This window comes from Mus caroli, unplaced genomic scaffold (genome assembly GCF_978045245.1).
Source record: "Mus caroli unplaced genomic scaffold, Mus_caroli_1 scaffold_8, whole genome shotgun sequence".
In the NCBI taxonomy this organism is placed as follows: Eukaryota; Metazoa; Chordata; class Mammalia; order Rodentia; family Muridae; genus Mus; species Mus caroli.
In genome coordinates, this window is record NW_028227263.1 from 95,220,037 (window position 1) to 95,237,446 (window position 17,410).

At 38.6% G+C, this 17,410-nt stretch overlaps 1 protein-coding gene across 5 annotated transcripts in view; it reads right to left on the bottom strand.

The window, feature by feature from the left end:
• The window catches only part of Gas2 (growth arrest specific 2), a 127,818-nt gene that overhangs the window by 86,958 nt on the left and 23,450 nt on the right, over positions 1-17,410 (bottom strand). For all 5 annotated transcript variants that reach the window (XM_029479603.2, XM_085841702.1, XM_085841701.1 and 2 more), the window contains 2 exons: positions 15,124-15,288; positions 5,874-5,995 (listed from right to left, as the gene is read on the bottom strand). In XM_029479603.2, coding sequence (XP_029335463.1) covers positions 5,874-5,995; positions 15,124-15,271 — 270 coding nt within the window. In that variant the 5' untranslated portion in view covers positions 15,272-15,288. The remainder of the gene's footprint in view (positions 1-5,873; positions 5,996-15,123; positions 15,289-17,410) is intronic.

A 17,410-nucleotide genomic window follows, 5' to 3' on the forward strand; every position in this document is an offset into this window, starting at 1 on the left:
GGGGGTCCCTCAACAACTGGACTGGACCCTCTCTCTAAAGCTGTAGCCTGACTGTAGTATCAGTTCCCTGACAGGGCTCTCTTGTCTGGCCTCAGTGGGAGAGGATGCGCCTAATCTGGCAGGGACTTGATGGTCAGGGTAGGGAGATACCCAGGGGAGGCTCCACCCTCTCAGAGGAGAAGGGGAGTGAGGACGGGGGAGGTTTCAATAATGGAAAACCAGGGTAAGTACTTGGAGTGTTAATTAGTTAAGTAATTAAAAGCAGGTTTTTTATTATTAATAAAAAAAAACATTAGGTTTAGATATCTTTTCACCATTCAAGAACCTCAAATCTTGTGATATTCACAGATATGAATAGTAAACTTGTTATATTTTGATACATATACTAATTAAGTCAAATTTTACATTAAACTGCTATAGACTTAGCTCAAATATACCATATATATATATATACACACACACACAATATGATTCTGTTGATTCTATTGCAACCATACTATGTGAGGAAATCACCCATCAAGCAAAGTCAAAATTGCTAACATCCTAGACATGCTGGTTCTAACCTGAACCTATTAATGTTCTGAGAAAGGAATTACAGAATACAATTTCTTTATGAGCAGAGTGTCTAAGCAAACCAAAGCAGGTATGAAAAGTTCTCAGTCTATTCAGAAATATTAAATCTATAAATTGCCTATGATATCCAAACTTGCTTTCAAGTATTAAGAGCATGAAATAACTCTTTTTTTTTTTTTTTTTTTTTTAAAGATCTCAGTTAGCTTTATCATTTCATTCTAGCACTGAGCAACATGTCACTGACTGTTTGTTACAGGAAGCCAAGCAGAGGAGGTCAGTTTCAAGAAAAGGACTTGAAGAAGCCAGGGACAAAACACAATGTGGCTTTCCTCGCACAACTGGGTCCGGAGATTGAACAATGCATGAGCTGTTTGGTTGGCAAGTGTGACTCCAAGTGACTACCTTCCTGGTTTAATGATTAAGGCAGTGGGAAGTGGCTACACTGAACTGTTAGAGAGAACCGCCCTTCGTTTTTCTCTTACTTTGGAGCTGGTGTTGTTTCTTAGTTTGGAGTTGTGGAACTTCATCATGGATGACTCTGTTTAGGTTGTTCGTACAGAAGATAAGCCCCAAACTGTAGACACTTTCTGGCTTATTTAGCTCAAGGTGCCACTTTCTTCCTTTTGTGTCCCTTCCTTCTGTCTTTCTGTTCTTCTTTCCTTCTCCTTGGACAGTGTCTCTTGTAGCTCCGGCTGGTCTTGATTTAAGGCAGAGGATGACCTCGAACTTTGATCCTGGTGGCTCTCCCTCCCAAGTGCTGCCATTACAGACATGTGAAGCCACACCTGGTTATGCAGTGCAGGGGATGGAATCCAGGGTCTCATGCAGGCTAGGTAAGCCTGCTACCAACACCCCCAGTTCCTGCTTTAGGAGACAGGTCTCCTGTAGAACAGGATATGCACTTACATGGTACTACGTGCATGTGAAGATCAGAGGCTAACCTTGTGGACTTGATTCTCTCTTTACTTTACTCTTGACTTTACTGGCATTTAGGGATTGAACTCAAGTTGCCAGATTTGCATGGCAAACTCCTTTATCTGCTGGGACATTTCTTATAGACGCCAGGACCATACTGCCCACAATGGGCAAATGTTCTACAGGTTTACCTGCAGACCCGTCTTTTTTTTTTTTTTTTCCAGACAACATTTAATTGGGGCTGACTTACAGGTTCAGAGGCTCAGTCCATTACCATTGAGGGGGGAACATGGCAGTATCCAGACAGGCATGGTGCAGGAGGAGCTGAGAGTTCTATGTCTTCATCTGAAGGCTGCTAGCAGAAGACTATGAAATAACTCTTAACACAGATATGCTCACATGCATTCTTAAACCATGATCTTAGCAGATTTCATGCACTTGCTCAAACATGCTTACACAGCTGTAAAATGGTGTAAACCATTAATTTGAAAAAGTAAATAAAAATAATTCTTGGAAAATGAGAAGATGGAATTAAAGAGGAGAAGAAATCACTAAGGGCTTCCTGGTATGCTCTCATTAATTAATTCCAAGGAGAAGCTGACCAGTTCATCTATTGTCACTGTCATTGCTACTAAATTCAATATGAAATGTAGAATAGTCTCCATACACAAAGATACACACATGCACACACATAAATATTCACACAGAAAGACATATACATAGCATACACACAGACATATACAGACACAATATATACACTGACATATACATTATACATACATGTACACACATACAAACACATACAGTGACATATATATGTACACACACATACAAAACCATAAACATACACAGACACTAAACACACACACATACACAGTACACATACAAACACAGTCATGCAAACATATATGAGACAAAACACATACACACAAATATAAATATATATACAGGTACATATATGTAAACAGAAACAAACACAGACACACACAAACAGTGACACACACATATATGCACACACTCATACACAGACACATATACAAACAGAAACACATATTGGCACACAGAGACACATACATTCGTACACTTAGACACTTAGACACAGACATGCACACACACAGACTCATTTTTACAAATATACAAACACATGCTCACACACAGGACATACAGAGAGACATAACAAACACAGAATAGACATAATGCGGTAGTACAATTACTACTCATGGACATAATATATAATATATGATATATATATATAACTCATGTTTTAGTAAATTATCCTTTAATATAGACTTAGATTGAATAATAACAAAGTGTTGTACAATCTTAAGCAATGTCTTTCCTTCTCATCCCTCTTTCCCTCCCTGTTCCCTTCCTCTCTCTGGGATCAGGCCTCATGTAGGTCATGCTGGCCTTGAACTCTGTACACATGAATGCTTACCCTCCTGCCTCCATTTAACAAGTGCCGGGATGGCAGATGTGCACTTGCGTGCCCCAGTCACGCGAAATCTATCAGTTTATACTATGGGGAGTTTATACTACTGGATTAAAAGTCAGTTGGACAAAAACATATTTATAAATAGTAACAGCCGTTGTGATAATAACCATTTTGATTTTCAGCTTTTGAAAATGGTGTATTATTCACACAGCAAAGTATATGCTATTTTGACTTCAGAAGCCATTGGGAAATATATAAATTCTGTCAAAGACATAAAAGAAAACTCAGCCAAAAGCTACTGTGCTAAATGGACTCAGATTAATTTGGGCATTTGAGCACCAGAAAGGAAACAATGCTACATTTTAATCGTCTCTTTAAAAATCAGAGTTATATTTGTAGACTAAAATAAATTTGTCACAGCCACAGTAAAATTTTACATCATATTTAACTAAAAAGTCTAGAATTAAGAAAATGCAGATTTTATAAAGTCTCAGTGCAGTTCTTGTGAACTTGCAAGAATTTTTAATTTTTTTTATTTTCGATATAGTTTTATTATAGAAACAGCTTTAGAGAAAACAGTTGTGAAGCTCTTGGTCTCCGCAGCCCCCGCAGTGTCTGAGCACTATCCTGAAGACCAGAGTGAATGGCTATAGATGTGGTCACAGAGGCTGTTATGCTAAATATGGATATTTACAAAGCACTAATTTTCTCCTACTTAAGTGAAAATATTCACTTAGGGTCTGTTAAGCCTCATTCATGTAGGGAAGGGATGTAGATGGAGTGACATGCACAGGTTTATGAAAACATACTTTAAAGTGATAATGGCCACAATAATAGTAACCACTTTGATTTTCAACTTTTGAAATATGCACTGTTCACACAGCAAAGTATACACTACTTATCCAGAGCTCTTAATTACTGTTATAAGTAATTAGTACTAATTCGAAATTAGAGATAAAAACTAAGCATCAGACACAGCCAATTAACAGCTAGCACAAGCCTATCTGCACCTCACCGTGCATAATTACAACTGAGTGGATCTTTGCTTCTGGCTTGGAAAGACATCTTCAAAACAAACAGAACAACAGAACTATACAGTATTCCCAGCAAGGTCGTTTTCCTCTATGTCATCCTGACCTTGGACTTTGGACTTTCTGTTCCTAACAACAATAAAAATACATGTTAGCGACATCTGCAAATAGAGCCTAGTGATAATGCCATTTTTCTTTTTTCTAATTGCTTTGAAGTTTCTGTACAAACTGGCCTTCTTTCAGGTCAGTACTTCTCTTTGCTAAACTAAATGAAGGTCTGTCCCATTACAGTGAGATGACGGTGTAAGAACAAGGCTAGTAAGCATTATATGAAGCACTTGCCACACTGCAGCAAGGGCATCAAGAACTAGACTTGGAAGGGTGTGTGCTCCATCCTTGGCAGCTGCTTTCCAGCCAGAGGAACTGTACAAATCATTCCAATCCTTCCAAAGGATCTTCACCCTTCCAATAGAGGGACAAAATGTAAAAAGAAACTGCATGAGCATGCAGCACAGAACATGGATCTCCTGGGTTGCTTTTGAGAAATGTGTTCAGGAAGCATCGCATAGGGAAGCAGGCTGCAGGTCAGGCAGGGATCCCAGTCTATTTCTTAACAAGAGCCACATGCTACTCGTGGTAACAGAGTATGGAAGGCACTATGTTAACTGACAGCATCACAGAACTGCTTTGAAGAAAAACAACTGAGCCTCAGAGTTGGTGGAGTATGCAATAATGTGAACATTGTCATAAAATTTAAAAATGCCATAGTGAAATCTATTGATATGCATAATCAACATATACTAATACAAATTTAAAAGAAAGCCCTAAACAATAAAGATATATTTACATATGTACAAAAATAAAATATCTGAAAACTAAGTGGCTGAAGATAAGCACACACATGCCCGGCACCTCTCCTACCACAGGTTCAGGAAGCATTTATAATCTGTGTGTGTGTCTTCCCCTTTTAAGCTGTCTTCAATATCTTTTGAACCTTCTTTTTTTTCTTCTTTCCCTTATATATTAAAATTAGAAAAACTATCATCTATCTTGTTTACTCAAAATTACTGAGTATGATATTTTCATATAATCAACTGGTGACAGCTAAAAAGATTAGAATAAGACCCAAAAAGAAATTGAGCAATTAAAAAGTACAATAATTTGCCTAAAGTTATGTAGATCAATGATACTACTTACTAAAACACACAAAAATAACATTGCAGATACAATTCACTACACTATATCACATTACACCAGTGTTCTGACAACTACTTTGGAAACAAGATAGATCCAGTGAACCTTTGTGCTTGATTTATTTCACTGCCAGTGACACAGTTACATCTGTACTGGTTTCTTTTTTGTTGTTGTCCGGTTTTGTTTTGTTTTTTTGGTTTTTGGTTGTTGTTTTGTTTGTTCGTTTTTTTGGTTTTTTTTTTTTTTTTTTTTTGGCTTTTCAAGACAGGGTTTTTCTGTATAACCCTGGCTGTCCTGGAACTCACTTTGTAGACCAGGCTGGCCTCTAGCTCAGAAATCCACCTGCCTCTACTTCCCAGAGATGTAGCCAGTTTATAGACAATGCCCTTTTAGAACAGCATCAGTTTTCCATAAGCTTTCACTTAATTACACTTATTGAAAGGAGTATGTAATTTATATAATTAAAAAGGAGATTACATGTTCCCTAATTACAAACTAGCTTCAGTGCTTGGTTGTTACTGCAGACCTTCATGGATCCATTCACACCCAATTCTCACATAGAATCCTAATTGTAAGTCACTGTAGAAATACTTGCTTTTAGTAGGGCTGTCTACACAGAGACCACAGCTGCAAGGGTACCTGTCTTTTTACCAGTGTCTTCTGCATGGGGACCCTCCACACAGGAGTACCCAACTCCCAGCAGTGTCTTTTTATGAAGATTTTACCTTGGCAGGCTTGTTGGCATCCATACTCTCTTTGAATTTCTCCTGCACAGTTGCTGCAAGCTGACAGAGCAAGGCACCATTATCCAACTTCTCCATGAAGGTTTCTGCTGTTATCTCTTTCCCTAAAATAACACAAAAGAGAATTACAAAAACATTTTCTTTCCCTAGCACAGATATCAGATTCACACTAAAGAACACACACACACACACACACACACACACACACACACACCATTTGTTCTCTTTAAGGAGAACAATGTTACATAAACAAATGATCACTGACAACTCCAACAAGAAAACCACTAAACCTCATCTAAACTACACTGTCTCATCTCTAAACTCTATGAATGTACTATTCTAGATCAAGATTCAGATTAGAGTATTACAAAAGCTAAGCTCTAAGTAGAAAATACAAACTGTTTGAGCATTGCCCTTCTGAGCACAGCCTTGAGATGGCAGTTAGGTCCAGAGCTCAGCTGTGCTCCGCCCTCCCCACAAGGACCTTCCCAGTGTCAGCACAGCTCTTAGAAGCTTATGGTCCTCAGCCATCATCTCTATCATCATCTGTTTGACTGGATCCCAGTCTGTTATTTACTTTTCTGAGATGATCCCAGACTATATTTTCTTCCTCCTTTTCCTCTTTAATTTTTAGATAGCTTTACTGAGATCTATTCCATAGCCTTTCTCATTTGACCTTTTATAAACTCTGTGCAAATATTCAGACATGTACAGTCATCATCATAATTTCAGAACATTTTAATCATATCACAAGGAATTCAGCACCCTTGAATTGACCACCAACCATGTAGATATAAATACAACTTGTGTCTTGCCATAGCTGCCACAAGGCAACTTTCCCAGGCCCTCCTCTTCTTTGCTCTGGTCCTCATTTTCAGTGATGTGGGCTGTTTATTTGTCCATTTGTTTGTTCGTTCTTGGATTCGGGGCACTTTTTTCCTGCGGTGATCTCCCAAAATTTGAAAGTCACAAATCCTGTTGATTCAAGCCATCTCTTTTGCCCATCCTATCATGGTCTGATGACTAGCATGATGACAAGAAACATAGGGATTGTTTCCTAGGTGTGGACTCACTGTCTTCACTCAGACAGACATCTTTACTGAGCACTCTTGATCCGACCTTTATCTTGCAAAACATATCTATGCAATTTATCCCAATATCCAATGGGTTCATGTGATGCTTCTGCCCATTTGTTTATTCATATGCTTCAAAACCTGCCTGTGCTTCACATACTGCCTTCATCAGACCCCTCCCAGACTTTCCACTCTTCCTGGCATGGACCTGACTTCAGTGTCCTGCTCTCTCCCTGACTGAATTCCCTCTCCCTACTCTACTTCCTGGAACTGATCTCCTCAGACTCACTTCTCCCTTCTATATAGTCATTCTCACAAATAGCTTCTGTTTGGGGCGCATATCAAACATTTCCTTCCTTTACAAATTACATGTTATGTATAATGCCCTGGTTTCCTCAATATGATATAAACCTATTGAGATGTGTCTTTTTAAATCTTCTATAGGACTAGAATGTAGCTTGATTGGTACAGTGCTTGCCCAGCATATTCAAAGCCCTGGGCCCCACATGGGGCACTACAAACAACAGGCTTGGGGCTGTACAGGCAGCAGGACTAGGTCAAGGCCTTGTGTAGAAATATATACAATTTTTAAATGAAATCTCCTACAGAGGTAAGCATTATATTATTCTTGTGATGGGAATCAGGTAAATGCAATCAACAAGCATGTGAATTAACAAAATAAAATGTCAAGAAAACCTTGACAAAACACTGGGGCTCATGCAGGTTTATTTTCTTAGGAAAAGTGCAGGGGATGCAATTCCATGTACACTTAAATGTAGTCCACAAGTCACAGAAAAACTACTGATTTACACTTACTGTATTGCATTTCTTTTTTTTTAAATCTGTTTGAAATGATGTCATGCAATGTGTGTGTGTCTGTGTGTGTGTGTGTCTGTGTGTCTGTGTGCCTGTGTGTGTGTGCGAGCGCACATGTGCCAGGTGAGTATAGAGAGGGGAAAGGAGTTGTTAGTTCTACCGTTCTCTTTTTCCCCTGCTGAGTAGCTCACTTGTCAGTGTCTGGTGAGGATAATGACTTCTTCAGGGGACAGAGCAGCAGCACAGTAAGTGCAGGTCCCAGAGGTTCTCCCATGCAGGCTGCTTTGACTTCAGAAGTGCACTGAGTTCAGCTGACTCAGAAAGGAGGATAGGAATCTTGAAACAAAAACAGCCAGCAGGAGAGACTGACTGCTGTGCTCCTAATGTCAGTCCAATGAGGAGAACGTTATCATGAAAGCAGGCATGGCACACCAATGCCAGAAACAGGTGCCTAAAATTGTCAGTTTATTGCGATTGGTTTAAATATCACGATAAACTTTACACCAAGTTCTTAACTGATTTTGTTGAATGATTCCTTTTATAAATTGCACAGATATTTTGCCTATGGAAGGAGCTCGATGTGTTAAACCCCACAGCAATTTTATGATTCTTCCTCATATTTTTAAGTGACTAGATGATTACAATAAGTTGCAAAGAATTTTTAATAATGAAAAAAAATCGTTTTCATTAAAGAGCCATCAGAAATTTGCCCAGAGTTACGCTTTTCACTTGATTTTCTTTGGATCTCACAAATGTCCATTGTCCTGTCCTCTATGAACACTTGAAAAAACTTTACACTGAACATCTGTAACCAATGAAGAATATATTAGGTGTCAGCTTTCAAGTCTGTGTATTTTATGGCTTAGAAAGGTGGGGGTTTTGGCTAAAACACAGACTGTTATATACTTTATAGTTGAAATGGACTGCCTCAAATGAAGGAAAAATGCAAGACTGAAAAGTTCTATTTTAAAAAATCTTTTATATGTAATATACTTTCCATCAAAACATTAAGTCATTAAGTATATATTTTCAATGTACTATATAATTGTAAAAAGTCAGTTATAATGGTTTTATGGAATGATTCTCTACTTCACTTGCATTCCACACATATCACTAACAGCGTTTAAGAAAAGGCAGAATATGATGCAGTTGGATTTACCCAAAACATATATCCATAAGAGCAGACTGCGAAGAATGAATTATAATTCCTTAAGTAAAATTAACATGTAATTAATGGCCTCTGCTTCACAAATCAGGTCTTCCTTATTGTGTTAGGCAACTTCACAGATCAGATTATAAAGCATACACAAGTGTATTTGGAGTCAGATCATTGCCACATTCTCAGCCCTGCCTTTCCCATATCTTACTTAGCACATCTAGACAATCAAGAATAATAGACAGGTACCACTAAAGCATCTTGGATTACCAGATACTTCGGCCCATAAGTGCCATGGGTATTTATCAACCATGGGTATCAACCTAATACTCTGATCTAGAAGTCATATAATTATTTTCTGCATCCACAATAGTGAACTCTGATTTTATATCCTTTAAGTCATGCTTGATAGCTGAGTGGTAGACAGTGACCAAGGCATCTGATTGAGTAACGCAGTAGTCACTGGTCCTTATGGCCTTTATAGTCTAAATGAACAAAATTAGCATCAACCTCAGGACTTTTAGGGAGGACTTGGATAACTAAAATCAGCATGAGTGCTCATCTTCTAAAATATGTTTGACATAGTTTCTATAAAGATTGGCTATCCATCTGTAAAATATGTTAGACTGGCACTATCTCAGGGTGGGGGCAAAGATCCATTTATCTTCTATTGGAGTGAGAATGGATGTTTGTCCCAAAAAGTTAGTAATACTGGATCCCCAAAGATAAGACTATATGTAATATTCCCATTTGACATTTAGACACAATATGTCAGGCATGTGAACACATTTGTATGTTACTTCTCACAGTGCTACAGAGGGAATGTTACTAATTACCTCTTTTTTTTTTTTTGGTTTTTCTAGACAGGGTTTCTCTGTGTAGCCCTGGATGTTTTGGAACACACTTTGTAGACCAGGCTGGCCTCGAACTCAGAAATCTGCCTGCCTCTGCCTCCTGAGTGCTGATTAAAGGCGTGTGCCACCACGCCCAGCTACTATTTACCTTTTTTTTAAAAAATCCACACAATTAGCACACAACCCTTTGACCCAGGCATTCCAGGTTCAAAGTCTATGTTCCCAGCCATTTGGCTTGACAATTTCAATATTTACTGAACATACACTGACTATTTCCTACAGCAAACCATTTTCCCAAATGAAATTATTATTGTTTTCTTTCCTTACACAGAAATGTCATAGAAGGCTTGTTAGAAAATGATAATCTTGGGACTGTGAAATGAATAGAAAGCCTGGAACATAGCTGAGAAGATTGTGCAGCCATGTTTTTATACCTCCTTTGGAACATGGCAGAAGAAAGCTGGTATAGTGTCAATGTCTGAAGATAATTTTGGTGCTACAGTAGCAAACTCTAATCCCTCTGCCCCTTCCACTTCAATTTATTTTTCATTACTAGAAGGCTCAAACATGACTCATTTTCTAGCTCAATCCAAATTCCTCAGCACTTTTGACAATGAGTTACCTTATCTCAAATTACTTAGTATTTTTGAGACTGAATTTTCAGAGTATGATATAGGAAGTGACTCATATCAGAATTCCAGACTAGGATCTATTACATGCTGACTCACAAGTCTACATCAGAGATGGCAAAGGGGTTGTGTTATAAGAACTGCTTTCAAACAACAAACACACAGACTACACTGAAGGGCAGAATCAGCAGAACATAAACCTGTGCCTATCCATATCTACACTGACAAAGCACATGGATGCCTATCAAGTTTTACACCAAGAACATGAGGATCACAGAAGATGAAACCCAATGAAAAGGTGCCCTGCAATAGGAAGAACCTCTTGTCCCAAGCTGGACAACAGCTGTATTTGATAGCACACTGGCTCCAAAAGACAGATGTTTACTTTTTTTTTTTTTTTCTGAGACAGGGTTTCTCTTTGTAACAGCCCTGGCTGTCCTAGAAGTTGCTTTGTAAACCAAGGTGACCTTGAACACAGAGATCACAGAGATCTGCCTGCCTCCATCTCCCAAGTGTTGGGACTAAAGGCATATGCTGCCACACCTGGCTTGATGTTTATTTTTAATAAAGAAAATTGCAGAAAATTTTTAGAAATAACTGAAAAACTCAAGCACATTACTCATGTTAAGTTGAAAACTGATAAATTCTTTTTTCTACACATGTAGAAGATCAGAAAACTGTAACTTGCCAGACTATCAACTATCAATGCATTTTCTAAATATAAGCGAAATCAATTTAACATAACTTAGCTTTGGGGAAAACAGAGCATAATTTCTAGGTAGATATAAACATACAACTCTTCATCTTGAAGACCTACAATGATTAAGAAGAACATCAACTCTTTTCAATGTTTAATAAGTCTTTCTTTAAAACACAGTACCAGTAAGTACAGTATCATAGATCAAAACTAATAGGTAGAGAAATTCTAATTTTTAAATTATGTAAAAGCCCAGGTGACACAAATTTTTGTTACTACATTTGTCTCACAGCCAGACCAACTCAATCCTCAGAAGTCCACTGCCAACCACTGAGCTAGATGTACGTAATTCTACATTATGGATGACTGCTGCAACCTAGCGCTATTCATTTACTAACACTCTTTATGCTCCAACCAATAATTAAAATTTTGCTCAAGATTTGCTGGCATAATCTTTTAGTGTTGCGGTACATTGTACAGACATAAACAATGACTGAGTGATAATTGGCTCTGAGTTAATAGAACCGAGTCAACAGCCTACAGTACAGACAGAACACGTGTGTTTAATGTGGATCAGACCTGGCAGTAATGGGTAACAGGAACACATTTAAGAAGCAGCCCAGCACACACTCTTACTAAAGATGGTAGACTCTTCATGGCCCAGCTCAGACTTTCCGAAGTGTTGAAAATATGCTGCTGGTCCATTGCCCCAGCTACAATTTGAAAATGTAGCAGACTTACACAGAGGACTTCCTGTAAGATGCCAAAGGGCATGTGAATGTTCCAAAACACAGAGTGACCTCCTCACAAGTCATGTTGCTTACTTCAACTAGCACATGTCCCATGGGATAGCCAGTGTAAATACACAATCTGAGGGTGACTAACATTCATTATTATATCTTCACCTCTATGACTAGAACTCTATAATGGTATTTACAATATCGCATATCACATTGGAGACATAAATGTGAATATTAATCTATAGCAAAACCTGAATTCTCCTCTCCATCAGACCATTTTTTTCGGTCTTTGGAGAACTTGAAAATAAACTGTCCTTTTAAAAAGTCCATCTCCAATTGACAGTTTATGTATAGGATCAGAAACATCCAAGTTGAATCACTGACTATCTTTTAAAAAGTACATTTTTAAGTTACTTTTAAACAAGATAACTAAAATGGCCTCATCAAAGTTCTCTGCAGGTATGACCCCATGAGAACAAGAATGTGAAAGCTTAGGATTCCAACATGGAGATTGTCACCAGGACAGTTCTATGGTATAAGCACATAGAAGCTAAGATCTGAGAGACAGCACTATTCAGTAAAATATGTGAATATTACTCAGATGGTAAAAAGATGATTTTAAAACATTTAGTTATTCTCTCTTTCTCTCTCTCTCTCTCTCTCTCTCTCTCTCTCTCTCTCTCTCTCTCTCTGTCACTCTGTGTGTATGTGTGTGTGTGTGTGTGTGTGTGTGCTTGTATGAGTTTATGTGTACCATGTGTGTGTGCTGCTCACAAAGGCCAAAAGAAGACAAGATATCCCCTGGAACTGGAATTATAGATGGGTGTAAGCTGCCTGATGTGAGTGCTGAGAAGCAAGCCCACATCCTCTGCTAAAGCAGTAAGTGTACTAACCCTCTGAGTGCTCCCTCCACAGTAAGGTCACATTTTCACTCTCAAAGCAAGTGCACACTGGGAGCTGCTACTACATATATGAAAGCCATCTTCCAACAAAGCCATTCATGTCTTCATTTCTCATTATTATTCAAAACATGTTTATTTTCCTATCTCTGTATGTTTTAACATTTTAAACAGTTTCAAGTGTTTAGACTCCTTTCTAAATTATAATAATCATAATGTTTCCTTGAGGTTTCCTCTGTCTACCTGGGGTGACTTCTAGTCCACTGAAAGATAATACTCAATAACTACATTTTTTTAATCCCTTTAGAAACCCTTGCCTGGAAAATTACATAAACTATAAATTTCATTCACTACAACTACTAATAAATATTTAACAAGATAATCTGCTTCTTTTAAAAACATTATCCATTATATATTTACTCTGCTTAGATATGTCTTTTGTTGACCTAAACTACCCAAACGAACGCTCCAGAATCCGATTTCTTGGAAACATAGATGTTAGGAGCTGGAAAGGATATTAAAGAACATCTCCAACTCTTTCAGTTATGGTTGAGGACATCAAGCCCAGAACAGATAGCTGAGGGACTGTGGGCATGTTTCCGACCAGTGGAACGGCCAGAAGCTGAAACCAGGTCTCCTGATGCCCAGAAAGGAGCCAGGTCTCCTGATTTCTAATCCAAGGATCTTTCCATTACACACACTGACTCTGTTCTTTGAGGCTGTATTGGCCTGCTCACACTGATCAAGCCACTTTGAGAATGATCACATTGGTTAAACAGAACACTTTGATGACCTAGTCACCCAACACTGGGTCACGCCTGTGTAATCGGGCTACACTGTACTCACCCCCATTCCTCCTGTCCTACCATCTCCATGGCCCTTTGTTGATCACACTACTGATTATAATCAGTACAATTTTTTTCAAGTCTGTGTATGATTTAGCCCCCAACAAGTCTTTTTTTTTTTTAATTAACAATTTCACTGGACTTTATAAATAGAACAGCAACTTAAATAATATTAACTAAGATCCAGGAACTATACAAAGTGCTAGAGCTTGTGTTCTCAATTTCTGTAACACAATTCCAATGACAACTTGTATCTGTAGTGGATGGCTAGGCATTAATAATAATCATTAGTTAGCCCTGGAAGGTCAAAAGCAAGGGAGGCAATAACTGCCTGTTTGATGAAGTTAACAGTGAAGTACTACCTAGTACAAGTCTCTTCATTCTTTTGGAGACAGTCCCACCCTGGGGTGGAGGACCTTGCTTGGGGGAAAGGGGTTCTGAAAACCTTTCGGAAGGGTATATTTTCTATATTGACACTTAGTAGTTTTAGTTAAACCACAAAGTTAGTCAAAATGGGGTGTTTATGATGAAGAAAAGAGCAAGTACCTCAACACAGACAAAGACTTTTAAATATACATATAAGTATAAAAGCCAGGAAGCAGAGAAAAACTGCAAGAGGCAAATGGATTCTTAGCCTCTGCTAGGTTTTAGCCAGAGGAATGCAGCACGAAGCCCCATCTTCCTAGCTAGAAAGTGAAGCCTGCAGCTTGCAGCATTGCTGCAGTAATAAAATAGTGTAGGTGCATCCTCTCTGCCCACCACAAAGTACCACTCACGCTCTGCTTGTTCCACAGTTCAACCCTACATCCTGAAAACTGTAAGGTCCTAAAGTTGTGGCTCACTCTTCTTCTCAGTGAAATCTGGTACTGGGGATGCTATGGCTAAATATATGGGGAGCCTTTAATTGTACAAAGTTGTACCCTTTATTGTTGCACTCTGATCCTTGACATTCACCAGACAAAAGAAAGGACACCATTAGCATGCAGTATCATTTTCTCAACAATGATGCTTTTCCAAAATGGATGTTTAAAAAAAATGGAATTTAATTCCAAGCTAAATTACTCCAGTCAGTCCACTTGGACAAAGCATAGGTGTTGTCCCTGAATCCCCGAATTCAGCAGCTTTGGAAGGTGTGATGTAAAAGTAGGGCAAGAAAAGACAATTTTAGAAGCAGATTTCACAGAGCCTGCAGCTTGAACCAAAGCACAGGTCAAAGTGGTCAGCTGCAAGCCCATGAGTCAGAAATAAATCAGACCAGAGCAGGAACGGTATAAGCAACTTGACCGCAGGTTTCCACATCCCAGTGCAGGATGCAGGGATATGAAACACAGCTAACATGAGAGGCACTGGGAAATTCATTTAAATTTCCACAGGCTTGAATTTCCCAGATGAAAAAATCCTAATAAAGAAGGTCTTTCTGTTCCAGGTATGGTCACATGCTTGGGAGAAGGACACTCTCAGAGGAGGTAAAATACACAAGACACTGTTATCTTTGCTCACAAAGTGATATCTTATAACCTTACCTAATAGATTGGTTAACCACAAGGCCAAGTCTTCTTTCATCGGCAGCAAATTAGCTTCATGTCTGCTGGCCAGCCACTGGCTGTACTGATGCATATCAGACAGGCCAGGTCCGCTGCGAACCTTGGGGCTCAGGGCAGTGCACATCATTTATCCACTCCTAACACCTAGTGTGGGGACAAAAGAGCAATAGACTTTTTATACAAGTTAAAATTTAAAAACTTCTACCACCACAATATTGTAATGAGCAATGAGCCTTAACCATGAACTTTTGTGATGTCAGCTCAAGTTATTAATTATTAAACCCAGGAGAAAGTATTTGCCTTATTCATGTGCCTCTCTAACTTTTAGTCAGCCACTTGGTAACAGAAACAATCAAAGGTCAAAGAGAAAATCAAACAATAAATGCTTAGCTCATGTAAAACAATGTATTTGGAAAGGGCCAGCCAGCTTCAAGGGGAAGAAACCCAGTAAAATGTAGTTAAGTAGAGATTTTAGTGTCTGATGGTGTTTAAGGCAGGGATGGCCACAGAATCTGAGTGCTGAGCACAAGCACTGACAGCATGCACACGCTCCCTAGGAAGCACATGGGGACTTCTGGCAAGACTGTTACCTAAAGGAATAAGCGCAACATGAAAGTCGCTGGTGACGGCCAAACTCATTCAAGGACACACAATTAAAACACCAAGTATTGGGTAGGAGAGGAGGGGTATTCAAAGAGTCCCCACTACCACTCCGAAAGTCACAGAAGACCAAAATTAGAAGGGAAGAGTGGCATAAGCAATTTGACTCTATGGCATCACAGTAGAGTAAGGCTAAGATCTTGTTCTTCAAATCTCAAGAACTCTTTCCACAAAGACATAGTCTGACAGAATGCATTAGTGGAAAACACTTTCTTGCAACCACTGCCTCTGGTGGCCTCTGTTACGGTTTCCCTTGCTCTGATCTTCCTTATTTTAGTTATACATTTTGAGTTTTGTTTGTAATCAGTTTAGCGTAGAACTATGTTAATGTTTTACATCTAAAATAGGAGTGGCAGAAAAAGAATTTGCTTCTCATATTAGATATCCCGTGTTAATATACAACACATTTAAATACTTAATTTGACCTTAAGCATATCACCTTTGTCTAATATTTTTTCAAGACAGAGTCTCAAGTAACCCTTGGTAGCCCCAAAATGCTATATAGCTGACAGTGGCCTCGTCCTTCTGATTCTTCTGTCCTACCTCCTGAACTCTGGGACTACAGATGTGACCCACCATACTGGCATATGGGACTCTGGAAAATAGTCCCAGAGACTTTTGCATGTTAGGCAAGCACTCTACCCATTGAGCTACATCTCCAGCCCCTCTCTGAATTATTTGTAGAACCTGATGCTATATAAGTAAAATAAATCTATTGAAGCAGTCTTTTATCTGATATAAAATTATTTCGCTTGTGTTCACAACAGTTCAATCATTTCATTTCGAGTCTATTTCACCATAGGACCTATTCTGGCTACAAATCAGTATGTGCATAAAATAACCAAAAGAAGTCCACCCAAGTGACAAAAACCACAAGACTATTTTCAACAGGCAACTCATTAGATATAACATCCTGGCTATTTCATCTAAGCACTTCAGAGTGACTAAATTACACGCTGTCTTTGGGGTTTTACTGTTTCAAACTCTGCACAGCACTCCTTTGTAGTTATTCTTATTTATTTAGGTTAATTTATTTTAAAAGTTTTCTTTTGAGTGAATGATCTATTTCTATTTTTAATGCAAAATGTGGTTATCTCCCGAATCTTGGAGCAGACTGCTGGGAGAGGTAGTAAGTACATAAAGCGCGTAGTGCCTCACCAAGGAAAGGTACACTTTCATCCCTGACACTCTCAGCTCACTCTGTGACATGACATTCTCTAAGTATCCGACCTGAAGCACTAGGAAGGTGACCGGTGTTTACTACAACTTGCCACAGGTTACAGGACCATCAACATAAGAACTACAATTTTGCTGTTGTTTATTCTCTCCCAGTTATAACAACATTGCTCACACTTTCCCTAATGTCTGTGCTTAAACATCAAAAACAAAAAACACCTGAAATATTTTCAATGCCAATTCTTTGAAAATTATGTTTATTCCTGCATAACAATACCTCTGTAGCTCATCAGGATCCTACAAGATGGCTAGCCTGTCAACACGTATGTAATCAGTCATACATCTAAGCACATGAGTCACACATTTAAATTGAAATCTTAAAAGGGTTACCTTTAAAATGTCTTCCTTCTCAAGACACAATCTCTCCCAC